The sequence below is a fragment of the Phaenicophaeus curvirostris genome, chromosome 3 (assembly GCF_032191515.1).
Source record: "Phaenicophaeus curvirostris isolate KB17595 chromosome 3, BPBGC_Pcur_1.0, whole genome shotgun sequence".
Taxonomy (NCBI): domain Eukaryota; kingdom Metazoa; phylum Chordata; class Aves; order Cuculiformes; family Cuculidae; genus Phaenicophaeus; species Phaenicophaeus curvirostris.
Window position 1 is genome coordinate 93,568,190 of NC_091394.1, and position 26,766 is coordinate 93,594,955.

General features: G+C 39.9%; 1 protein-coding gene across 1 annotated transcript in view; it reads right to left on the bottom strand.

Moving 5' to 3' along the window:
- COL22A1 (collagen type XXII alpha 1 chain) overlaps window positions 1-26,766 on the bottom strand; it is a 234,289-nt gene that overhangs the window by 70,079 nt on the left and 137,444 nt on the right. The window contains exons 17-24 of the mRNA XM_069854706.1: window positions 26,376-26,420; window positions 22,005-22,058; window positions 19,831-19,884; window positions 18,016-18,051; window positions 15,058-15,087; window positions 14,112-14,165; window positions 13,136-13,189; window positions 5,318-5,371 (exon numbers count right to left, since the gene is read on the bottom strand). Of these exons, the coding sequence (XP_069710807.1) occupies window positions 5,318-5,371; window positions 13,136-13,189; window positions 14,112-14,165; window positions 15,058-15,087; window positions 18,016-18,051; window positions 19,831-19,884; window positions 22,005-22,058; window positions 26,376-26,420 (381 nt within the window). The remainder of the gene's footprint in view (window positions 1-5,317; window positions 5,372-13,135; window positions 13,190-14,111; window positions 14,166-15,057; window positions 15,088-18,015; window positions 18,052-19,830; window positions 19,885-22,004; window positions 22,059-26,375; window positions 26,421-26,766) is intronic.

Below are 26,766 nucleotides of genomic sequence, written 5' to 3' on the forward strand. Positions count from 1 at the left end.
CTGTGCCTTTCCTCCAGAATCCACTAAAGTATGTTTCTTCCCTTCCACTGTGTACCTTGCTGAAAGACAGACTGGGAAAGGCAGAGCTATTAGGTTCTGCACTCCCTAAGGAAGCTCTGAAAAATAACAAAATACTTCATCTCTGACTATATCAGTAGGCTGCTTGGCCTAAATCTCTTTTCCATGAAAGAAGGGATGGCTGTGTTTTAGAGGGAGGTGAACAAATACCATTCCAAGATGGAAACTGAAATCTAATGGCTTTTCCAGATATCTGTCTCTGGAGAAAAAGCTTGTACAGACATATTCTTGGTATATTAGTCCATGCCAGTGACTGGATCCTCTTACACAACGAGGAAGTCTTAGATATGCCCTTAATTTATGTCAAAACAGACTGTGGTCTGGTTTTTTAGGCAGAGTGTCAGCTTTACAAATAAGAAGAACCTCCAGGACATGCAGGAGCGTCCTGTCTGCTGCCACAATGACAGCAAAATGCACAACCATGGTGCTGACAGCCTTTTCCCCTCCAGTGTCTGTGCTTGTCTCTCCTTCAAGATCAATTACTCCCTGAAATTTCACCTCTCATAAAGTCCCCACTGAACCTTCTTGTTAGCTTTGTGCTGTGTCTTCTTTATTTCCACTTCTCTCCCATCAGAAATGAGACTGTTACAGCTGGTTTTGTGGAGCAATCCATATATCTCACCATGTCCATTGCTACTTCGACTCTCCATTTCTCCTCTTCTGCTTCAGAGTGGTTTCTGATATTAGATCCTCAAATCTGCTCTTCATTTCTCACCTCAGGCACTACAGTATCCACCAGCACAACTTCAGTGAATTATTTTCAGTCATGCTGCTTTAGAGCACCTTATTACTCTTTGCTTAAATCCTGCCATACAAACCAAGATGAAGATAATAGGCTATCAAAAAAGGCTGGTGCTGACAACACTCAAACTCAAAAGCCTAAAGAGCCAACAAATCTGAACAATTAACTATGATGCATACTCTATAGTCAGCTTCAGTGATAGCGTCATAATTCATAAGTGAATGAGGTCTCTAGTTATTTCACCATGCAGCTTTGTAATTGGGGTATCAACTTATTTTTAAAAAATAAGGTTTTTTTTCTCAAAAGAAAAAGTCTCTAAACTCTCTTTTCAGCTCTACTCAAGTACTGAATAAGGTTGACTTTGTACATAACAGTCTGTCCAGGAGAACTTCTTGCTTTCAGTGAAAAGCAGTGTTGCTTTAATTTCATCACTTACTGTAAGATATGGACATGATCTGTCTACAAAGGAAGATTTATTTCTCTGTGCGTTCATTTTGTTTTACTGAGTCAGTGCATCAAATGAGAAAAACAACCCTTTACGGTCTTTTGTTTCAGTACTATTAATGGTCTGCACTGGTGAAGACTTTTTTTTTTCCTTTATTTTTGTTAAAGGTATAGATCTTATTAAAGATAGCTCTGAGCAATTTCTTCCAATTTTGAGCAGCACTGACATAGTTTGAATTTAATCTGAGCTTTGCAGCTGGGGCCTATATTCTTTTCCTACATTTCACTGTATTAACTTGCGTTAAAGAAAAGGACATTAAGGACACCATGCATTTCAGAGGATGTAATTTATTCCCTGAATTACTTAAGAAAAGCTAGTCTTGAGCTCACACCCCACAGACAAGTCTATAGTAATTAAATAAGTGCCACAAAGACCAGAAAAGCTACAGCTTGTACTGGTCATCCTCAGAGATCTTAGTTATATCACCAGGTTATTTAGAATAAGGCAAGCCTTGGTAACAGCTCAGCTTAACCTTGAAGAGATTTGACTTGTTTTGCTATCTCACAGGTGGACAGCACATACCTGCTCAGCTCAGAGAACCTAGAGAACCTAGATCAGTGGACCATTTATAAATACCTGCTTTAGGAGAGCTTCGGACTCCACTGATGACATTAACTGGATTTTCATGAACAGGAGCTCAGACACTTGCATCCTCATCCTTAACTCAACAATTTTTTGCATTTGGAGTTGAATCCCAGCCCTAGTAACTCAGTGATACAACTCAGAGTATCTGAGCCCTCAGCACTGGGGATTCAGCTCCCCCCTCCACTGAGCTCGCAGACAGTCTTCATGGCTCACTTAGTATACATAACTGCAAATCTCCTTTTTCCTCAGGATGCCCCTCATTCCTAGAAAAGCATTTGCAAAGGTACCTCATCAACTGCCTTCAGCTCCTTCTTTGAACTATTTCTATCAACAGATGATGAGATAGAAAAGGTATATTGAGATTTCAGGCAACCATGCAGAAAAGCACAGTCTCATCATTTCCCATGCTTGGTAACCATCCATCTATTTCAACAGAAAGTGCTTTACAGCAATGTTCATTTTTCTGCCTGCATTTGATCAGCCTATTGCAATAAAAGTTTGGCCCATGATTAAGGTTCCTGGAAACTAAAATAGTACAAATAAATAATAACAACATAAACACAGTATGAGTTCAGATGTCTGTGTCCTTGCTGCAGGAAAATCACTCTTATCCAGAAGGGAAATATGACACAGAGTACCTACCCCATGGCTTAATGATACTGCAAGATGCACCATTTCTAAAGGTCACTGGAAAACAAATGCTCATTTTCGGGGGTGCTGACTGGATAACACAGAATATATAAGCATAGGGGCTGGTTCACCACCACATCTGATTTAGAAGGAAAAAAAATGTTTAAAAATCTTTTTGGATTAAAATTTAGTTTGAGTTCAAGGAGAAACGCAAAACTAGGGCTACCCTATTGTCCCAAAACAGACCCAGTCTAGCTGAGAAGTCGCTTTCCAGCTGCTGCTTCAGGGTTTGACACTTAAATTACTTCTCAAATGTGACCACACCGAGACAATGGTCCTTGAGGGTCAGACTGATGTCATCTCCACTGTAGTTCATCACTGAATCTACTGACCATGCTCGAGAGTAGCCCTCATGTTGGTTCCTTTCCACAGCTGCCTAATTCTTCAGGAGTTTCTCACCTGCACTGAGCATGAACTATTTTTCTTGACAAATCCCAACAATCATTTCAGATGGTCTTCTCTATGTCTTTCACTACAATATGCCTTTTACAGCTTCTACGTCCACTACTATATAGCTATCACCTCTATAGCTATCAATGGGAGGAATCAGCTCAAAAAACAAAACAACTTTTAAATTTAAAATAGCAGAGGAAAGGGAGGTTATTTTAGTGCCCTAATCTAGCTTATGTATAGCCCTCAACACCAGGGAGATAGCAGAGCAACAGGTGACAGACTTCCACACATGACTCGGAAGAATATCCACGCAACTACAGCATAAGGAAATCACTTTTCTCCTAGGGTATTTTTGGGGCATAGCCTGATTAAGATAAAAATAAAACGCTGACAAAGTGTTTAAAAAAAATAATGTCACAAAAAGTGCTGTTAATCTGAAAAGTAGTTTTGTCACAAACTGAATGTAAGCACTTTCTCCAAACAGAAATAAAGAAATCTGCAGTAATATTTCCAAAACACAGTGCAACTGCAGGAACAGGAGTAATATTTTTCCATTCTTACAGTTAGCTTGGAGGAACAGTCAATTTAAGTATTCCTTGATAGGGCTAACATTATGTGCGGTTTTAATTAACATAAAATTTGCTAACTTCATTTAGCCTGTGAGGAAAGGAAAATTACTTAATGCTATGTCAGCAATTTTCTCTGATACATTTATAAAATTGCTAGCACATGCATATGCTTTTTTTTTTTTAAAGTTACAGGGAACTTGAGCTGAGTGAATATGAGATTGTTTGGATGGACAGTGTGACATATCTCAGAAATAATGCACAGAGAAAAATCTTCAAAGAGCAAGGCAAATTCTCTCTCAATGGCTGAGAATGCTTTAAAGGACCTTTAATGTTATCCAATGGGGAAAAATTAAAAAACCAAACCCAAGTCAAACAAAAAGAAATGTAAATCCATTAGAAAGGCTTGTGATTAAATACTTGAAAATTGGATACTGCACCAAAGGAAAAAGTCTTCATCAGTATCAAGTGGTGTTTCGCAGGGCAAGTTTCCCAGCTGGACAGAAAGGCCCTCTCACCTGCACAGGCTCACAAGCCCCTGGATCACTTCTCTGAGAACCTCTGTAGACATGTGAACAGCTTATTATAAAACATCTGCCACCAAAAACATTTCTAGATTGTGTTTCGTGGTTACAAGGGCATAACTTGCCAGAGAAAACAGATGAAAAATCAGCATCTGCTGTCTAACAGTGCACCGGTTATTGCAATACCTCACCAACAGCTGTGGTAATGGAGACTCCTCATACCTGTCCAAAACATAACTGATTATAGAAACAAAATTCACAAGACTCAGTTTTTTTAATTTATTATTCAAAAGGGAATAAAGGAAATGCTTTGTTTTATCCTGAGTAGTCAGATTAAACTGAAGTTGGATCTTTCCAGCTAGAGGTCATTTCCGCAGATATTATTCTTATTGCAGGGGTAACCCTACAAAGTGACTCGAGTCAGCTCAGTTTGGCTACAAAGTTAGCAAGTTACCAAATCAGAGGCAAAGGTCATTGTTGTTATAATACAGGGCAGAATGGGTTGATACAAGGGGGAGCCAAATCCTCTCTGGCAATGAGTAACATACATAGCATTATTTTGCCCTTGTGGTGGTACAGATGGTGCAATTTGGAGCACTAATTTGCTGAAAGTGTTAAAAGAATTAAGAGGTCATTAACTTTAGGCATCTTTCCTCACAGGGAGAACAAATATTTAGTTTTAAGCCCTTGTCTCTACCTTCCTCAATAAGCCAACACCTATCCCCCTATAACAAGTAGAAATGTGAGTATCAAAACCACAAAAACAGTCTTGTGCTCAAAGAAGTGACTCTCTGAACAGTAAATACTTTTTAAAGTCCTCCTTCCCTCAAGACTGCAACACAGAAAGTATACTTGCAATTGCTAATTCACACAGCCAACAATTAGCTGAGGCACTTTCCTAAGTATCAGAAAAGACAAATCACTGCTTACCCTCCGGAACGATGCCTCTCTCTGCACAAAAAATGGGGAACTCACGTACAAAACACCTCCTTATGGTGCTGTTCAAGGACACTGAAAAACTCTGGAAGGTTAAAGTAATTGCTGCCAGACAGGCAGACTTTTCTCAATCACGACAGGATAAATTAGTTTGGCTCTTAAAGCAGACCAACTTTGCAGACAGTCCAGAGGAGAAGTGAACAAGGTACAAGCATGCTGCGTTGCAGTTTCAAGTTACTTGTTGCCACAAAATATGTTTTCCCACATATTATATGAAAACAAAGAAAACATCACCTACCTGAGGGCCAATCAGACCATTGATTCCTGGGAATCCTGGTTCTCCCTTTTTACCCTGTATGTTCAACAGAAAAGCAAATATTAGACACCAAGGCAAAGATAGCTATTTTCCAAACTCTTTCACCCCAAAACTGGTAAATCACCTTATTGTGGGTTAATAAAGCACAAAAGCTAGAAAGGAAGACAGCAGACATCATTTGGATGTGAAACTGGAGTTGTCTTTGACAGGTCTGTATCTCCAAGATTGTGATAACAGCTCCAAAGATGATGGTTGGCCTCACGCACGTCTTGGTGTCTCCTGCACTCTGCAATCCCACTTGGATGCTCCCAGTAGAGGATCAGAGATACCACTGACCTCTCTAGTTGCTGAGATGCAACCAAGGGAGATATCAAGTATAGATACACACTGAGAGGCACTTCCCTGGCAGCAGTCTAGCTCCTCACCCCTTCCCAACAAAGCCAAGTGTTCCTTGTCTTCCTTGCACTATTTCATGCACTAAAAAAGAAAAGAATTAAAACTGCGGTGCATGGATGGATATAAAGGATTTACAATTTCTAAGCCAAGAAATAGGAATACATGATGCATATCTGACTAGGGTTGGCACTACAACCAAGGGTCAGAGATCACTGGAAAATTGGTCACACCTGTAAAATTTCACTTGGGAAGCCTGAGGAAGGTTCTAGCAGCACTACTTTCTCGCCAAACCTACCTCAAAAGCTGAGAAGGTGGAGGAAGGACAATTTTTACCTCCTGCAACAAGTGTACACTGATTGTTCTGCTTCCATACTGATGTCTAGGCATGGTAATCTGCCCTTTCTTTAGGTATAATGCCTTGAAACTTTGGTGCTTGTCAAAATATTGGGAAATGCCTTAAAACAGCATGTAATTCTACTAACAGAGAGGTTGAGAGTGTCATTTCCCATTGTGAAGGAGACATTTTGGCCACTCGGAGGTCAGCCAAAATCAAACTACAACAGATTTGTTCCATAACATTACAGCCTGGCTGCAAGGTACAGAAATACTCGCTGGGAGAAATTATACCTATGAAAGCGAAGCTCAGCAAAATGTCACATTGCCTAATAATATGACAGAGACAACCAGCAATTATGCTCTGTTACATGCAGTAAGAATAAGCTAAGTGCGTAAGAATGTGGATTCTTTGACTATATGAAATAGATGTTATTTGCCTTCATCAGCTATTTGAACAATAGCACAGTTGAGAAATGTGTGTTTAATTGGAAATGGATATATTTGCCTCACTGACAATTATAGTTTAACTCTTGATATAATCTATGTCATCAATCCCTTTTTCCTTCTTTTTGTTCATTTGCTTACATTTCTGTTTCTGCACTGATGAACTTTGCAAGGGCAAGCAAAGTCATCTGAGCATTTCAAGCACCCACAAATATACATGAACACAACCATTCATTGGAAAGATTTTTACCACAGAGAAGACAGGAAAACAAGGAGAAATGTTGGTTCAACTCTGCCAGAGAGAAATGTTGGAAGGTATCATAGCTCAAGACTTTTTAACTTTGCTGTTAATAACCAAAATAGCCATATATTTTCATAGCATGGTTTTCTGTGATGTTTAGCCCCAGGAACAGAGGTGGTTTTGGTACCAAGTACATGAGAAACACTCGTAATTGTGAATGAATAGGACTGTTCATATAAGTACTAACTATTTTCACTGCAAGCTAGCTGGCATGATAGGATTACCCCTGTCCTTTCACCTCTGCATCACTAGAGGAGCCAGAAGAAATCCAACAGTGTTAAGCAGTGTTTGAACTGAATGTAGCAGCTTTTTACAGTCTCCATATGTATTAGACAATCACAGCAAATTAATTAGTGAGACTATCTCCCTAGCCTGGAGATGTAAATAACAACAGCTTACATGGCCAGCTTATGGATGATCACAGGGGCTGTTGTGAAAAAGAAAAATAAGAGCTATAAAGCTTTTTGGACATTGACAGAAATTGCAGTTTGGGATAGTCTCTTTCAAAAATGTCTACCTCATTTGCTGAGCAAACTTACTCTCTTCGCTCTCCTGGATTATTTGCACACATCCCCCTGGATTTACCAATCAATTACCTCCTTCCCTTGGACCCCATGAGTCTAAGGGGTTCAAATCAAGGGGAGTTCACACACACAGAAGAGTTCCAACAGTGTTGACTGTGCATTTCAAGGTGTGACTGGTCAGAACACGAACATCATATGCAACAACCCACTTAGACAGAAGGGAGATGTGTCAGGAAAGGGAAAGACAATTATTTATATTTCTGTGTCATCATCAGATACACAAAGAAGACCTTAGCAACCCTCCAAGGATCTGACAAATTTATCTCCATCCTGCAGATAACTAGGATAAATTTTTTATGTATTGCGAAGTATTCTTAACACATCTCTTTTGGGTTTTGCCCCAAACTCAGCAGCCTGTAGTTTTAACAAGACCTTTTAGGCTCTATTGTAAAACAAATAGGTAGCACTTACTGAGACTCATAGCCTTGTAATTTAGTTGTAAAGAGTCAAGAAAGGTCATTAAGTTTTTTGTGCTGTTTTGATTTTGGAGATAAATATTCAGAGGTTATGGACTCATGCACATGAAAATCTGCTGAAATATCACAGCTGAATTAAAGATTCAGAAAACAACCTTCGAAAATCATTGCTTGAGCTGCACTCATTCCTCTTGCCTCCAACCTGATAGACCTCGGCATAAAATTTTACAATTAGCTCACAGGAAAAAAGGGATTGCAATAAAATTTTTCAAAGTTATCTCTGTTTCTAGTCAACTCACTTTCACTCTGTGCTTTGCATAAATTATATTGTGCATGAAGTAACTTGAAAAAAGGGGTATTATTATTACTTATCTGCCTGACTCATGTACATTGGAGTCATAACATGGAGAAGGACATTCATCAAAGGTTGCTGTTTTAAAAAGATATTTTCCATTAATTTTTTTTTTCCCATAAGACCATTCTTACTATCCTATGAGACTCCTGTACTTTTGTTTGTTTGTTTGTTTTTGTTCTTTGAGCATAGGAAAATTTTGGCAAGGCAAATTTAGAAAATAAGGCTGCAGTACAGCACATCAAACTCAAACTGGGTCTAGGTAGCTGCTATCTCATCCCTATGTGGAAAGTACTGCTACAGGATAAATTGGATGTTTTCTCTTGGTTCCCTTCTGAAATTTCAGATACTTGAATTAACTTTCATCATTTCAATAATGGGCCATTTCTTGAAATCTAAATTATTTGGAACCCACTTCAGAACAACCCTGTGTTTTGGCTAGATTACCCAAAGAACAGCACATTTTGTGTCTATCAATTTTAAAAAGTAGGGTTTGTTTCCAACAAATATTTCAGCAGATCAAGTGTCAAAAAACTTGAGAGCAGAGTCAAAACATTTAAATTCTCTCCAATTCCACAGAAGAAAGAGGAGGACAAGAAGAGGGGGGAAAAAAGCCAACCCAGCACCCTAAAATGAAACCAGATTCTCAGAGTTCTACCTCTTTTTCAGGCAGTTTTAGTAAAATCAGAGTGACAGTACTGGCTATTACTCAAGGGTCTTAAGGTACAAATAAGAATAGCAAAGATTCTTTCTTTCCACTGCACACTCTTGATATGAAAGAATCATTGTCAAAATACAGACATTGGGTGTCAGGCACTTGCAAGCAGCTGGCTAATATAATGAACATAACCCAGTTGCTTGGTTCAGGTTGGAACTGTTATTTCCTGCCCCTAAAAGGGATCAAAGGATGGATGTGATGTACCAAGGAGACTAAGCACACTATTTCTGTGCCCATAAAACACTTCAAGATCTGCAACTAAAGCAGGCTAACACAGAAGTGGTTTAAAATGCCTGAAAGATGATCTGTTTTCCCAGCTTAGCCTCCTCTTAATGTGTTGCCACTACCGGACCACACCCCAGGATGTCATCAGCCCTCCAATCAGCTTTCCATATTAAACAACAATGCCTAGAAGCTTGCATTATTATTGTCACATTGAAAACACACTGTACATATTGGAGCTTCTGGGAATGGGCTGCAGGAGAGAGAGCTTGTGATAAATTTAGCAATCAAATCTCTACAACATCATCAGATTTTTTTTAGACAATAACCATCTCTTCACTTTCTGCTCTCAAACACATCTGGTTTCATGTTTTCTAAATAAAACATTAGGAAGATTCTTTATCACATTCTTCAGTCAGCTCAGGAGCTTTTCTTTTTCTAATGCCAAATAGGACCTGGTAGCATCTCTTTAGTCTGTTCCTCACTCCCTTAGACACTATTGTCCCACAGAGCAGTGAGTCCCAGCCTTTGGGCTCACTTTCTGCCACACACCAGTGACCTTTGTGCTTTTAAGAACAGTTGTGAGTATGCTGCTCTCTTATCTACATGTTCTGGGAAATTTGTTTAAGAGTAACATGGTGATGCTCCAAACTGCCATGAAGTGACCTGCTGGGTATCATGGGTTTATGCTAAAAATTCTTATAGATAGCAAGGCTGGTTTGGTAGCAAGCCCTCAAAAGCAACAGAGACATGGTCTGAAGTGATCTGTAATACCAAGGCCAGAAGAAGCCCAGATGATAGGTCTTCTTCACCCCAGGTGCTTATTCAGACATACTTGTACCACTCATCAGCAGTCTCTGCAACTACTCCAAGAAATGTGCAGTCTAAGCAGGGTGGTGGAAAAAAATTATGCAAGTATAAAAAATGCAGTTAAAGGAAAGATTAAGCTTGTAGTAGCCAGAATTAAACTGATGCTTTCTTTACTATAACACAACTGGTGACTCTATAAAGAATAAGCTTTGTTTATTGGCAATTATACTATCCCATGTACTCTTTTATTTCTTCAGCAGTAACAGGAACAGCCACTTCAGGCCTAAAGAACATCATACTTCAGCCTTTCCTAGAAATCTTTCCAAAATATATGACTCCACTCCTGTCAGACAAATCATCACTAGGGTATTTGGCACAATATGTCATCTTCTATGAAATCTACACACTGTGTAGGTGGCTTCCACATGTTATTTCTAACACTAGCCAGCATTGCTTCTGTCCTTGCACAGCTCAAGAGCCTTCATTTCCAGTGGACTGTGTTATGAGACATGAATTCCTCTATGAAATGGTTCCAAACACATCTTTAGTCCATCAGTAGCTTGTGCCAGCTGTATTACAACTAACTAAACTGCTGCAAGTTTCTAAGAACTCCAACAAATGGTTGTATCTGCATTCTTGGGTCAGGCCAGGGGCTCTCAGCATGTGTTGACATCATTTACATCTCAGTTGAGGACTATAAAGCAAAACTGAAGTTGAATCATACTGCAAAACCCTAACTGCATTACATCAGCCCCTTTGCAGCATGCTACTTGAGAGAATTCTGAAGTCAATCTTGTATTGTAATAGGTCCCTTATGTGACAAGATACAAGTGCATAATAAAGTACCTCAGAAACCCAGTTTTCAAGAGACATAAACTGGTGAAGCATAATGTCTGGAAACACCCCCTACATAAAGGAGCAAAGGGACCAGCCAAGCAGATGGAAAGTGATTTTCATTTGTTCTGTATATGTATGTTAACAATATTGAAAAGTAGTCCTTTATTTACCTCTAACTATGTCTAATTTTTCTGCTGTTACCTAGTGAAGAAGGTTACATCTATGCTAGATACCATGAGCCAGGACTCCATGTGCAAAGAGCACAAGATCTTATGCTCGTGCAGTTAACTCTTCACTTGAAAAAAGGAGATGCCCTTTGTCATCTACCCTGACAAATACAGTCACCTTACAGTGCAAGGACATTTGTGGGAAACAACTATTTGGCATGACCCAAAGGTGTGCTGGGGAACATGCTCAGTGATAAACAAACCCATTCTCATATCATCGCTCTGGCTGTTTGGTTTGATCACACACTTGTACAGCCTAACACTCCTACCCCTATTTACAGGGGACACAGAGCTGAAGAGATGTTTTGAGCATCTTACGACAAGACAAGGCTGAAGCCATAAATGAAACTGAGGCATCATGACCTCATCCATGTCCTCTACACCAGGCTATGCTACTGGAGAGCTTTCTTGTTTGAGTGTGCACACGAGGGTGCTAAGCTGTACCATCATAACCTGGCCCCACCTCCCATCCACTCATTTAAAACTAAATTCAAAGAAATATTTGAGGAGCTTTCTGCTTTTGGCATTTTAACTTCTAAGCCTGTCTAGAGAAATCTTTTTTGCAGCTAAATTTATGTAAGATGGTAATGAATGACTGGTTTTATATTTTTTGCTTTATCAAGAACTGTACTAATGGTGAATCAGTACTATCTGTTAATCTGTTCTTTCTCCCATATGTAGATTTTCCATGTAGAACTATGAAGCCAATGACTTTGATTCATCTCAGGTATTCAGTCATTGAATAATGGTCTTTAATCTAAAAAAATCTATCTACCTAAGATGCCTTGGAACCTTTGGGGAAGGAATCTAACTAGCTAGACACAACAGAGTCTAGGGAAACATTAAAAGACAGCATGGATCAAATGACATTTTTAATCGAATGATTATTAGCAAGAGCATTGTGTGTCCTGTTGCAGATCCTGACAGATCACTGTCCTTTCCCCAGCTAATATGGTCTATTAATCTTATTCAAGAAACAATGTCTCACAGCAGGCTTTAAAACCAGGACAATTCAGAACTTGTCAACTCATAAGTAAAGCACAGCACAGTTATTTGCTAAAGTGATAAGGTAATATTTCCTGAAGACTGGAAAAGTACAAGAAGGCAAGTGAATACCCTTTTCCACTGTGATATTAACACAAGACTGTATACATCATCTTCTAAAGGAGAAGATTCTTGAAAGTCAGGCTTGCAGCTCAATTTAATATCATGCAATTCAATGGAAAATCTGTAGAAATCCACCTACCAAGGAATGTAATTCTTCCATATACTGTCCTTTGTCCATAACTCTTTCTTGCTCACAAGCAGCCCTTTCACATCCACTCTTTGACAGCACTGGTGCTGACTCAAGGGCAAAGCATTACAGGCGACCCCCACAATATCCTTTATGGATTAAGTAAAAATCAAGTCTCTGTGCCTACTAATAGTAACACATCAAACAGTAGTACAGAAACTGAAGTGACAGCCTCCACAGAAGTTAAACAGGTATCTCATTTCCACCCTTATCTGTTATGTGGGGAGATGTTCTTCATACAAAAGTGCTGAAGCAAGTAAAGGCATGTTCAGCACATTCAGGTGATGTGATCAGGTCCACTACGAAATTTACTATTTACCAGTACTTTAATATTTCAGGACATAACTCTGAGTCAGAGAAAATCTAGTATTTTTTTTCTAACAAGAGGAAACTCTCTAATCTCCTAGTAGAGAACAGTACACCAGCCCCCATTTCGTGGGAGCTTCTGTTTGAGTACAACCCAAACAGAACAGCAAGTAATAAGTATTGCAAGTATTTTTGCATTTATTTGACTTCCAGTACAACAGCAGTGCTCTGAACTTTCATCCTCTCCACATTACTAGTGGCTTGACACACTCATAGTCATATCAAGAATTGCCTTGGCAGCAAGGAGCAGATACAAAAACAGAGAGCAAATAACAAAAAAAAAAACTTCCCCAGGGTCCCACAGGGCACTGCATACACTCTGTGGACTCCAAGAGTTGCTGAAAGCTGCTAGACCATAATGAAGGAAATGAGGAAAGGACTGGAGCCTCCAGGATCCTTAAATAAGTAGAAAAGTATATGTAAAGTGAGTGAAACCTTATTGAACAAATCTGTCCCCAGCCTCTTGTGACTTATATTAAATAATATCAGCGACTCACCCTTTGACCTGGTAAACCAGGGACTCCAGGCTTGCCTTCTGGACCAGCCTCTCCCTTTAGAAGTGAAAAGTTATAAAAAGTTAAATGAGTAAGAAAAATTAATGAACTATACAACCACTTCCTAGCCATTTTGTGCTACAGATACTGTGTGGCTACCTAGACAACTCTTACCTGATAATTATGTTTTCCTGTGAGCAGAAGAGAATAAGAAAACAAGACAAAGAAAAGTGGCAATGCCCTGATTAAATACAGAGCAAGTGACTATAATTAAATTACATAATTAAAACCAGATATACCTACGTAATGCACCTTCACAATGCTATCAGTTTTACGAAACCAAATTAGCAGTGAAACACAACAAACAATTCATAAATGAGAAAATACAGAGTAATTGCAAATGAGGCAGCAGTGACAGTCTAAACTGAGCTATGCTGCAGAGCTTGCTTGTGTAATATAACAAGAGGAAGCTACAATTAAATCATAAGCAAGAATGCTGCTATGTCTAAATTGTTGCAAACCTTGTGTTAAAACACAAACACATACAGATCATGTTTTTCATATTAAAAATATTTTAGTCAGGACCTTGTGGCTTAAATCCAACCCCTTTTACAGCAACAGTTCTCCATCTTCATTTACATGATAGTTTCCTAGTTAAGAGCGAGTGCCTCTCTGAGATGTGCTGAATGTCCATACAGCTCTTCAGGACATCAGAAACAGAAAACAAATCAGGTTCTGCATGACAACAGCCTTGAGGCAAAGCCTGCCTCTATGCAATGACTGTCCACCTCTTGGGTGTCACCTCCATATGTTGAGTGGCCATCCACAGCAGGAAACCTCTCAGCAGTGAAAAAAACAGGAGGCTGGGGGCACTGTGAGATCTTAGTGCCTGAATAATGTCTAAGATTTTGCATGTGTGCCTTGCTCCAGTCTGAGTTTCAGTTTCTGGGAACTGCAAGCAGTGAGAGAAACAACTTACTGGAGGTCCAGGAAGTCCAGGTTGGCCTTGTGGTCCTCGTGGCCCAGGCTCTCCCTACAGAAATGTTTTTTTAAGAGAAGTGTTATAATATCTGTATGAAAAATTCTATGGCCACATTACTTGTGTTGGCCATCTGTGCAGGACCTCTACCACCCATTTCCTCATAAGTTCTGAAGAATCAATGCAGAAACCAGCTGGTTTTCTCCTTAATCTTTTGGCTAACTTGAATTGTCAGCACTCATTAGGCTGCATGCAGAAGGACCCACCCACACTCAGAAAGCATATATCCATAACTGGCTTTTTGTTTTTCAAAGGTAGTAGACCTTCTGAAGATACTGGGCTATATTGGAGGTTCCAGTAAAACATTATGCGTTGAGATTTTGTGGTGGAGAAAAGCAATTCTTGCAAAACAGCTTCCACAGTCATTTTCCCTGAGCCAGCACAAGCTGTGAAGGGCTATAATGTATCATTTATATGATGCATATAATTGTATTAAATAATAGTTAAATACAAATTATGCATCTACCAACAAAAAATTAGAATTTAAACATATTTTGTTTATAGGTGGGACTAACAGACTGAAGCAATGGGTGTTTCTCTCCCATTTGAGTGCCCAAGTCGAGAGACAAACTCTGTATAAAACTCAAATAAAGTTTAATTTTCATATTAGTACTTCCCTGGACTTAAAGAATTGCATAGCTGACTCTCCAATATACTCTTCTTCATTCATGTTACATTCACTGCACCTGAAAAGGATGTTGCTCTTTTTCCTTCTCTGTTTATTTTCTCCACCGTAAATAGTACAACTTGATTCTTGATGGCCTGACAATGTTTCTATCCACCTTAATTCTGAAACGTAATTTTATAGCAAAACCTAATCTAAGAAGCAACTGAACTACATAAAAGCATCCTTGCAATGGAAGAATAGATACTGAATATCTCTTACTTGTTCTCCTTTTAGGCCTTCAGTATGCACCTGCAACAAAAATGCAGAGTTATAATGGAAAAAAAGATGAAAGACAACACAGGAGGTGCAAGGGTTATGATGGTCTTTCACAGTAATTGTCTTCCCTTGCCATTTCCTCAAGATGCATGCTAACTTTTACAGCTCCTCACATCTTGCTGCATGTGGGGGGATATTTTCTATTTAAACAGCTGAGACTGACACGAGGTTTACTCACTCAGTTACTTACAAAGTGATTTGTGCAGCTATAGAAACAGTAAGAACTTAATTCACTATCTCATCATTATAAATAAGTTCCCTGGCTTTTGTTTTATTTTAAATTACAAAGTTTATTCAAAGAGGAAGGCATCATATAAATAGCAGGCTGACTTTTGATATGTATGTGATTCAAACCTTCCTTTGGCTCCTCAGTGCAAGCCACCGTGGCTATGACTGACAGCTGACAGTCATCTCAGCCTGTTTTCCACCCACCTTCTGGCACTTTAGCCTAATTTCAGGCTTTATACGTATCTTCTAAAATCTCCTGGCAACTACTGTCACACCATTAATTTCAAATTTAAAAAGAGGAGCAAAAGGCTCTTACCCAAACAGGGTTGTTTTTTTTAAAGTTCTCTCTAATTCCTTCGTTTTCTACCACTTTCTGGGTAAGAAAACTGATTTCTGCCTTTCTCATGATCATAGAAACATAGAATGGTTGGAAGGGACCTTGAAGATCATCTAATTCCAACTCCTGTGCTGGGGGCAGGGATGCCTTCCACTGGATCAGGTTGCTCAAAGCCTCATCCAACCTAGCCTTGAACACATCCAGGGAGGTTCTCATTCTTGCCTTTAGCACCCAGTCCTTCTTTGTCACAGAGCTACAGTTAATGTTGCTGGTCTCACTGGCCTTTAAATCCTTTCCAACAATAGTTCAAGACTGTTGTTTCCTAGTTTTAATCCCCCCCCTTTTTTTTTTTTTAAATAAATGTATTGGGTTTGTATGGCAAGATTTTTTTTTGGTGGGGAGGAGGGCACTACTGTGTGACTTCTGTGAGAAGCTGCTAGAATCTTCCTTTATGTCTGATAGAGCCAATGCCACTATCTCCAAGATGGACCCACTACTGACCAGGGCTGAGCCCAACAGTGACAGTGATAGCACCACTGGGATAAAGTATTTAAGAAGAAAAAAAACTATTAGCGGCTGGGAGACAGAACTGAGAATATGTGAGAAACAACCCTGCAAATACCAAGGTCAGTGAAGAAGGGGGAGGAGGTGTTTTAGGCACAAGAGCAGAGATTCCCCTGTGGCTGGTGGGAAAGACCATGGTTTGGCAGTCTGTCCACCTGCAGCCCTTGGAGATGCACAGTGGAGCAGACATCCACCTGCAGCCTGTGGAGGACTCCACATCAGAGCAGGTGGATGCATCCAAAAGAGGCTGAAGTGCCATGGAAAGCCAACACTTGAGCAGGCTCCTGGCAGAACTTGTAACACCATGGAGAGAGGAGCCCATGCTGGAGTAGATTACTGGAAGGACTTCTGACCCTATGGGGGACCCATGCTGGAGCAGCCAATTCCTGAAGGACTGTATCCTGTGGAAAGGACCTATACTGGAGCATTTCAAGAAGAACTGCAGACTATAGGAAGGACCCACGCCACAGAAGTTCATGGAGGAATGTCTCCCATGGGAGGGACCCTAGACTGAAGCAGGGGAAGAGTATGAGGAAGGAGCACCAGAGACAACATGTGATGAACTGACCACCACCACCATTCCTTGTCTCTCTGTACTTCTCAGGAGGGAGACAGGAGAGAAATTGGGAGTAAAGCTGAGCATAGGAAGAAGAAGGGTTGGAAGGAGGAAGGTGTTTTAAGATCTGGGTTTATTTTTCATCACCCTATTCTGGTTTTGATGGGCTATTTGTTAAACTGATTTCCCTAAGTCAAATCTGCTTTGCTCATGATGGTAATTGATGTGTGATCTCCCTGTCTTTATCTTGACCCATGACCCTTTTGTTGTTTAATTCTCCCCCTATCCAGCTGAGAAGAGGGAGTTATAGAATGGCTTAGTGGGTACCTGGCATCCAGCCAGGGACAACCCTCCACAGAAAGCAGAAGGGATGCTTCCCAACTGCTTTGTTAACAAAGACTGCAAAACTCGATTCTAGACCTCTTCACTGCACACTTAAAAGTAAATCCTCTTTCTCCACTGACTTGGAGATGACCTCTTCATGCAGACAATACTAAACTCTGGACAGCATTATGTCCCTGCCAGTGACACCTCTGGAGTCACTGAAAGCATTGCTGAAGGCAGAGGGATGCACAAAGGCATGTAAATTTAGAGCCACAGAAGAGATCAAACCCCCATCTCACATTTTCTCAGTTTCTGTTTTTAATCACTGTTTTTTCGATTTCAGCACAACAACTTCCTAGTTGTCTCACATTCCACCAGTTCTTTTTCAAAAATAACACAACAAAAGATCATTCCCCCCTCATCAGAAATTTCTTTTTTTCATTCTCCCTTCCCAACTTTCACATCCAGCTCATGGAAAAGGCAGTCAGTAATTCAACTCACTTCTGAACTTTCAATTGTTTTTGTAACTTTCATAGGCTCTGCTTTCCAAAAGCCACCAGGCATCAACTCAGCAACTGGCCTGGAAACCAAACAGTCCTGGCACAGCACTGCTCTCTCTGATGCTCCTGAGGCAATGCTTTTGTTACCTTTTTAAGTCCTAATCCTCATATTTAAAATTCTCCCAAAACTGGGGCAGTGCATCTCCTTACTGGAACCCATCAGTTACCTTCTTCAAAACTCTTTGCTGTCTTAAACCTCAATTTTTTTGAAAAAAAAAATATTACCTTAAGAACATCTTTCATTTGGTGAAGTCCTCCCACCCCCAGCTTCCACCTTCTCTTCTCATTAAAAAATGCCTATAATAATTAAGAAAGCTCAAAAAATTTCTTACTAAAGAGCCAGGCAATCCTGGAAGTCCTGGTTCACCCTGCAGGGAAACACAAAAAAAATGAAAAAACACAGCATAACACAGAACACAACATAGCACAATACATAAAACACAAACAAAAGCAAACCTCTGAGCATGTTTTCGAACTGCTGCTGTACATTGTTATTTTCAATATCAGCTTGTTAGTAATACATATGAACAAGCAATCTCAATCAACTGTTTTCCCTACCCTGCAAATGAATATATGGAGGAACTGGTTGTTTTCTTGTGTTACTGTGATGTTACACATTGATTTGAATGACATTTACTGACTTAAAATGAACAATGCACTGGATGTACCATAAGTTTACATTTAAGCTTAAAAAAATCTTACAATTGATGTATACATTAGACACAGATAAACCTGATTGATGCTCAGATCCCTACCAGAGTCTGAAGGATGGATATTTAGAAGCCAAAATGCTTTTGTTTGTTAATGAGTAAAAAAAATCATTGCAAAAAGAAAAAGAAATGAGAAATGGCACTATTTTCCCCAGGTCATTTTATTAAGCAGAATCATGTTCAAGGTGGTATTCAAGGCCAGGTTGGATGGGACCTTGGGCACCCAGATCTAGTGGGATGTCCCTGCCCATGGCAGGGGGATTGGAACTAGATGATACTTAAGGTCCCTTCCAACCCTAACTATTCTACACACTTTTTACATGATTTATTGCCATCTAGGTTATCAATTTGTTCCAGCACATTTTTTTTCCAGTGGTACCTACTATAAGCCTCCAGAAGTTATCATCTCCTTTACTTTAGGTACAGGCTAATGCAAAAATTATCATATAGCTTCCTTTCATATTCTATTTATTCCCTAATGACCTAACATATTTTCCATGCTATTTCCTCCTAAGGCAAGTTTAAAAACTATTTGTTATTTATTCTAATGAGAGTACATACTGTGGCAGAAGGACTGAAGAGACACACATCAGCTACACTGAAAGTAATGGAGCAAGGAGCTAAAAATCTTCTGGAAGCACCAAAAGCAGCCACTTTAGAGATATAAATCGAGTGTTATGAACTCAAGACTGCTCTCTACTGTACACATGCTAGAGGACAAATTTCTTCTTGTTGCAGATCACCACAGCGGAAATGCCCTGCTTGTGGGTGCTTCTGAAACCTCACCTATAGCTATTGAACCTGAGTGGGAATGTAATGGGAAATATAGATATTTGCTTCAGATGTCTGCATTCCTCATTGCTTATCCAGAGGAGAAAAGGAGAAAGAAAATTCAGTATTGGGCACGCCTTTCCACTCACGCCAAAGATTTAGGTAGGCAATACTAAAAGCACAACATCACGTCTAGCAGAGAGGGAAGCATAAGGCTGCCCTGGAAACTAATAACTGTAAAATAATGAGGTCAAAATTGCTGCTGAGAGTACTGAATAATTATTTTGCATGTAGGAAGGTCAGGCTTCTTTGATTGGATCTTTCTGAGTCAATTCGGTATCTCCTGGGTCACAGAATTGCCATCAACACAAACATACTGACATTTCTCCTCACCTTTCTTAAGTGAAGAAGATTGCCTGAGCCAAACTATCTCCTTCTACTCCCACTATGAGGGTTAAACCAAGAGTAGAGGAGCTATAACAAGACACGATTTAACACTCACTTATACCCATTTCAGGCTGCAGCAACATCAGAAAAGTGAAACATTTAAATTCATATAAGCTTCACTTATACATAAATGACATAAGGCAAACAACCCTGATATTTCCAGCAATGGGAGCCCAAAGAGGAATTAATAAACACGTGATGCATCCCATCCCAACTCACCTTTTCTCCTTTGCTCCCACTGGCACCTGGAGGGCCGGGGCTGCCAGCAGGGCCCTATAAACAGGTAAAAAACTTTGTTTTACATACTGGAGGTCATCAATTGCAATTCAGAAGAAATACAAGGCTGCAGCTTTGGGTATCAGCAGCACAAAAAGTTAAGTCCCATTGCACTGGGGTGCGCGCTAGTATAATACACAGGGCTGCTTTGGCTCTGCTGTGTAGAGAGGAAGAGGAATAAGGATGGAAATGCCACAGCAGCCACAATAACAGCAATCCAATTACAATTGGTTCAGAAGGATTACAGTTCAGGGAGTACATCAGCGTCAAGCACAAAATTTAGGATAAAATTCAGGAATGAAGATTTGCCCACTGCTCTGTGTCTAGACATGAAAAAGGCAAAAAAACTTCAGAAAAACCCAGCTTCTGTAATAGGGTGTCATTTAGAGAAATTGTTCCTTAGAAGTAGTAAACAATCAACATCCACCTTCACATTCCTCTGCAATTTCTCACTTCATCCACATTTGCTGGAAGTATAAACTAGACCTGTAAACAATGTATGGGCACAGTGAACGTAGTTCATTGTGATTCCAGTGCTGCATCTAGCATCAGAAACACATTTCCATCTTATAAAGATAGTGATAAACCTAACTAGACAAATAATTCTCAGTATAGGGTAACCGGTGGCTGAGGAACAGCATAGAGGGCAAGCAATGATTAAATGTCAAATCCCACATGGGGAAGCAGAAAAAAAAAAAATCAGTGCAATAATCCCTATCACCTCACAGAGAAGACGATGAAGATTTAAAAAAGATTAAAATGGCTAATGACACTACAAGATGACTAGATGACTAAGGACCTTGCCATCTAAATACAAAAGACGTGCCTGATATGGAAACAAAATACTTCCCAACAAAATCAAGTTGTAACTCTGGCTGCTAAAAGAGTAAGAGCAAGGCAGTGGGGTAGCACATGGTTGCCATACTTGTAAAGCACGTTCAGGTCAGACCCCAACAGCTGCTTTGTTTTTGTGAGCAGCAGGATCAACCACCTGTGAGCTCTCCTGAGGATTTGACGTGCAGGTTCTCCACCTCCACAATCACAAAAACGTGCCTTCAAATGATTCTTTCCAGAGAAGGAAACAGCAAGTGCTAGTGAATAGGATGCAGATGTAGCAGCCTGAAGGCTCCAGGCTCAAGGGTGGCAACAATTAGCTGTGTGGCTTTTGGCAAATCACTTCTTAACCTCTACTTCCTACTCTATTCTCTGATGTTTAGACCAGAAGATTCTTGGGAGTAAAGGAGGCCTCTCATTAGGTATCATACCATGGGTAATGAAAAAAGTCTTGTGGAATTTACAGATAGCAGTTTTAGACAAAGCATTATCTGTCTAATCAGCAGAAATACACTCATCTTTTAGAACATTTTCTGATTTCATATTGTCTTAAAAATGTAAATAGTTCCATGCTTTTCTTATTGAAAACAAACAAAATGCATTAAATCCATTTGTCCCCCTTTCATGTTGTGGGAGGGAATAAAGAGTTCATAAAAATAAGGCTTAAACAACTGAATTTCTATAAGTGCTTTCTCATGTCTGTAATGAAAATTCAGGCAGACATCTAATCTCTCAAGTTTAAAGGACTGGCATTCCTTTACACACATATTGCATTATAAATTAATTCTAAAAACAAATTAACAAAACCAGAAAACTGTACCAACAAAGGTGGATGTCATGGCTGGTTGTCCCTTCCCTCAAGTAACAAGCAATAGGGAAAGAGGAAATGGCCTTGAGTTTTGCCAGGGGAGGTTTAGATTGGATACTAGGAAAAATTTTTTGCAGTGAAAGGCTTGCCAAGCACAGAACAGGCTGCCCAGTGAAGTGGCAGAGCCACCATCCTTGGAGGTATTTAAGAGATGTGTAGATGTGGTGCTTAGGGACACGCTTTAGTGGGGTACTTGGCAGTGTTCGGTTTACAGTTGGACTTGATGATCTTAAAGGTCTTTTCCAACCTAAATGATTCTGTGATTCTAAAGATCTGTAGAGAAAGAAGTACAGAAACTGCTGAGGTAGGGGGTTCTGTGGTGACTCCGCAGCCACTCAAAATAAGTCTCAGTTTTAGAATCAATTTCTGCTAGTTTCAAAGAAAAGCCTCCAGTTGTTGAGTATTTGCCACATACCTGTTGCCCCATCACACCTGGCTTTCCAGGGAACCCATCTAGGCCTTGTTCGCCCTGGAGAAAGAAGAGGAAGAACCACTATAACTCAAATTCACAATGTTTAAGTCACCGTTCTGCAAAAGTTATCCATGTTCTCTGTTCCAAAAGTAAGGAATAAGGAGAGAAATTCAAGCCAGACCAACAGAGAAAATGGTTGAAGTCCCCATATCTATATTATGAAAAGTTGCTGAGAGCCTCTGTCCCGTAAAAAAAAGGTGACCCAAGGACAGTCACTAGGAAACTTTTATCCTCTCTAACTTTGCTAACTGTTGACGCTTGTCTGTCTAGAAAACTTAGCACCAAATAGCAGGAATGGGAATTAAGAGTCGAGAAGTGGTTGTGTTCCAGCTTTCCACCAAGGCATCCTTCCTCTGCCTGCTGAGGTGAGTTCATGAAAACTGGATAAAGTACACCAGGGGAATATCAACCTGGAAAAGTTCTTATAAAAATAATGAATCCACAATACAGCAAAGGCTCATTTTTACCCGGCTAAGAAAAAACTTTTCATTTTTCATCTTTGCTTTCCATAACCTGAAGGATCAATTTTCTATTCCTATATATCTTCAGATTTGGACAATCCACAAAGTCCACAGGCAATCTGTTACACTACTTCATTTTTAATACCTGAAGATATGGGATTCCCCCCCACTCCCATACCTATATCTGACTTTTTCTCAGTGCAGTTTCAGACTTACACAACTCCCCCTTCAAACTTTCCTAGACTACACAACCTCAATACATTAAACTTTTCTTCATGGAGATGGTTTTCATACCTCTGATTACTTGTTTGATCTCATTTGCGCACTGTCCAATTTTCCCATGTTTTTTGCCACAGTTAGGTGTCCAAAGCTGAACACAGTTGAGGTTAACTTTGAGCAGAAAGATTATTTAATGTTTTATGTAGTATTCTGTTTGAATCCTAGGGTAAAGTATACAATATGTAGCAGTTTACAAGTTGCTGTCCTGCACATATAAACTACCCAGCAGCTGCCCCACCTCAATCTCATCTTCTGCTTTGGGGCATCATGTTTTCGAGAGTATTTTGAATGCTGACTCTGACCTCCACCATACTTCTGCATTCAAACTTAACATACTCTTTATTGTGTAAACGAGGTCCCTGACAGAGAAGATGACATACTTCTGCTGAACTTTTCTTTTCTCTTCTAGACTGTGGCCTTTGTCCATTCCAGCCTTTCAAAATTCTTTGAAATAGGGAATTTCTGTTTCTGTGTAAATGCTTAAACCTCCATAAAATTAAATAATGATTTTGCTTGGACTTACATATACAGTTGAATTACCAAATATGCATACACACACTGCTACTGTTAACATAAATATGCGTGTAAAAACAAATTCTAGAAGTACAACAAGCGACAGCAAAATATTAGCTTTACTCTATTTTTTTAATGTTTCAGGCATTTCAATTATGATTACTATCCCATAGGATCCGTTAGACCTCTTTATTTCTGCAAACCCACACTTACAGCGCTGGATTTAATTAGCTCCTTTGGAAAACTACATTGATTCAGCAAGTCAGAAATGGATTTGCAAATCAATCTATTTCTTTTTTGCCTTTAGAAAGTCAATCAGTCTTGTAAAAGAAATGTTACTTCAAAATGATCCATCCAAGGAATGAAATTAGAGAGACCTAATCGAAAGCAACTGAAAACCAGCATCAGACATCCAGATCTACTTGCTTTTGGGGCAATAGTTTCCATGTTCATGGTATCCTTTGCACTGACTGAATCATGAGTGTGCTGGATTTGAGACTTTCAGTAAGCAGCAATCTGGTCGATTGCTGACAAAATGAACAGTGTATGCTCAGGAGAATTTTTAACAGCAATACACTGCAGCAACGAGTCCTTCACACATGCTGGTTTAGCTGCCAAAACAGAAAAGTGTCAATGTTCTTATTGCTAGTAACATGGACTGGGAAAGGCAAATGTATTATTTATACAAATATATAAAATAAAGCTGTTTGAAAACAATCCAAATGATTGTACTCTCAGTTCTTCAGAAAAAATTGTCATTATAAATAACTACTGCTCTACCGTTTTTTTTTTTCCTGTTTGATGTAGTCGAACACAATTGTGAAAGGAGAAATCCCAATTCCACACAAATTTTAGTGTGCTCTTCTGACCTCTACCAGTTAAAAAGTGAAATGATTTGTCAAAAAAATTATTTCTCTAGTCTACACTGCTCTGAAAACAACTGGAGGAGAACAAACTCACTGTGCAGAGGGGCCTGGCAGCAGTCCCACTGCATCCCTGTATGAGCTCAATAACAACAGACAAGCATTTACTGGATGGGCACATGCTTATGCAGCAAAAGCAATGCCCCATGTCATGTTGAACTGCTGTACAGGCTTAAAGTAACATGCCAAGCGTCACATTTATATGTGTATATATATATATGGGTTATGTTGGCAGGGAAGTGCATCACAGTTATCTCTGCAGGTTCTGTGTCCTGGAGCCATCAGTGAGGCCATCAGATGCAAAAGGGCAAGAGCTATCACTCACAATATGCAGTGTCTCTCCTAAAGTGCAGGCGTAACAGATATTACTGGATTTGGAAACCTTACAATATAACAGTATTTATGTCTGAGGGCCCAGAATACAGGAATATAGTAGCAAGATATATTATGGGACATTTAGCCTTTTTTCATACTAGGGTGCAGATTCAAAAGACTAATATTCAAGTGCATGGGCTCCTGCTTTTATCTAATACAATAAACACTTCTTCTCAGGCACAAAGAAACACAGGTTGTGTAGGTGTCAGTATTCAAGTTACAGACTGAAGAGCAGACAAGAAAATATTTGGCCCGACAAATTTACGCCCACTGTTCTCAAAGTAGTACAGACTGGTATAAGTTAAAACAATGGCAGAGGACTCTCTGAGACTGGTATCAAAGCCTAGAAAATTTCGAGGTACAATTGTTGTTGCAGCAATTTGGCTGCTCTAGGAAAAAAAATTTAAAATGGAACTCTAACTGTGCATATCCTTTTAATGAAACAAAATCTAACTCATTTCTCCCCATTTTAATCTTCCTCTAGCTTAGTCAGCTGCCTGCCCACACACAGTTCTAGCTCCATCTCCCATCACGGTGATGTCAGAAAGATGGATTTTCTTCCGGTAGCCAAATATTCCAGCAGATTAGACAATCTTGCCTGCGGAAAAGCAGGGGAGGCATTGGCTAGACACAACACACTGAAAAAGTCCTGGAAAGAGCTGAGGCAAAAGCACAAGGAAGACAAAGAATGAACCAGCCTTTCGCTCTGGCTACAACAGTGAGGACAGATAATACAAAACATGATCATAGCTACTTCATCATGAACAACAACAGTGGGACTGGACATTTTGACACACGGTAAAACAAAATGCTGCATCTCACACTAAGATCATTTTTGCCAATAGGCATACTCTAGTATAAATCTCCTGCTTTCTTCTCCAGAAGGAGATGGAGAGTGAGAAATGGGATCAAGGCCATGCTAGAAAGATAATAACTCCCTCCTTCACACAAACACATATCAGATATCAAACACAGCCTGTCAGGGTAAGAGTGGACCAACATCTGCTTCTCCTGGCAGGGGCAGCAAAAAACATTTTTGATGGCATTTCTAGGGAGCCTTAAGCATGGCCTGACAGGTCTGCAGTGGATGTGTATTCGGATCAGAAGTCTCTCTGAACACAACAAGCAAACTGTAGTAATAAAGACTTTGTGCTTGTCCTACTCTCCTTTTAAATGCTTATTCCACCTATAATAGGCACTAGGTCTCTTCAAATTCCAGTGTCCTGTGCTGCGTAAAACAGCTATTCTCAGATAGGAGACAGGAGAACTGGGAAGCAGCAACAGCTGGATGAAGATTTTAATAAAGAAAGTACCTAGTACTCGTTAAAAAAAGAGATTATGGTGATAGGAGAAGAAAAAAAAACATAGGAAACTGGATAATCTGAGTAACTGCACTGAGATGGGTAAATACTGGATGCAGATGGGGTCAGCAGCAGTCAGTGGCTCTTCACAACTCTGAGGTGGTGCACACAGTGTGGACACCGCACCCTCAGTCTGCCACCTTCACTCCACTTTTCCTCCCTCTTATCCACAGCTACACACAGAAATGAAGTGCCTAAGCATGTGCTTAGTAGATGGCAAAGATCTGTAAAACCCTCCTGCACTCCTATGGGAGGTCATTCCCAAAGAGCAGTGGGAGGTGTAGTGCAGTGAGAAAACTCTATCATCAATCATCCTCAAGAGCTGCTGGCCTGGAAGCCCACCCTACTTAAGGGGTAAAGGCAAAGAGCAGCCTGACTTTTACTAGCATGCAGCAGGAATACCTTATCTCCTCGTGTTCCTTTTTCTCCTCTTTCTCCTTGTAGACCCTAAAAAAAAAGAGGAAAAAGAGATTATGAAACTCGATCCAAGCAGAGGCATATTTATCTCCTCTAATTAGTCACCAAATCACTGTGCCCTTCTGCACAATCTATTCAAATGAACCTCAAAGACATTTTCCATGTTGCCAGTCCTCAAAGTTGGCTACAAGCATGGTCTAAGGGACTCACAGGGTAGGGATGACCTGTGGGCCCAAGAACATCTGTAATATTACACTGCCTGCAGACACACAACCCTCCTGCCAACAGCGTTGTGGAGGGACAGGGAATGCACCACAGCTGCAGATGGTCTGGAAAACAACCAATGATCTACATTTTTCATGTTGCTCATAAACAG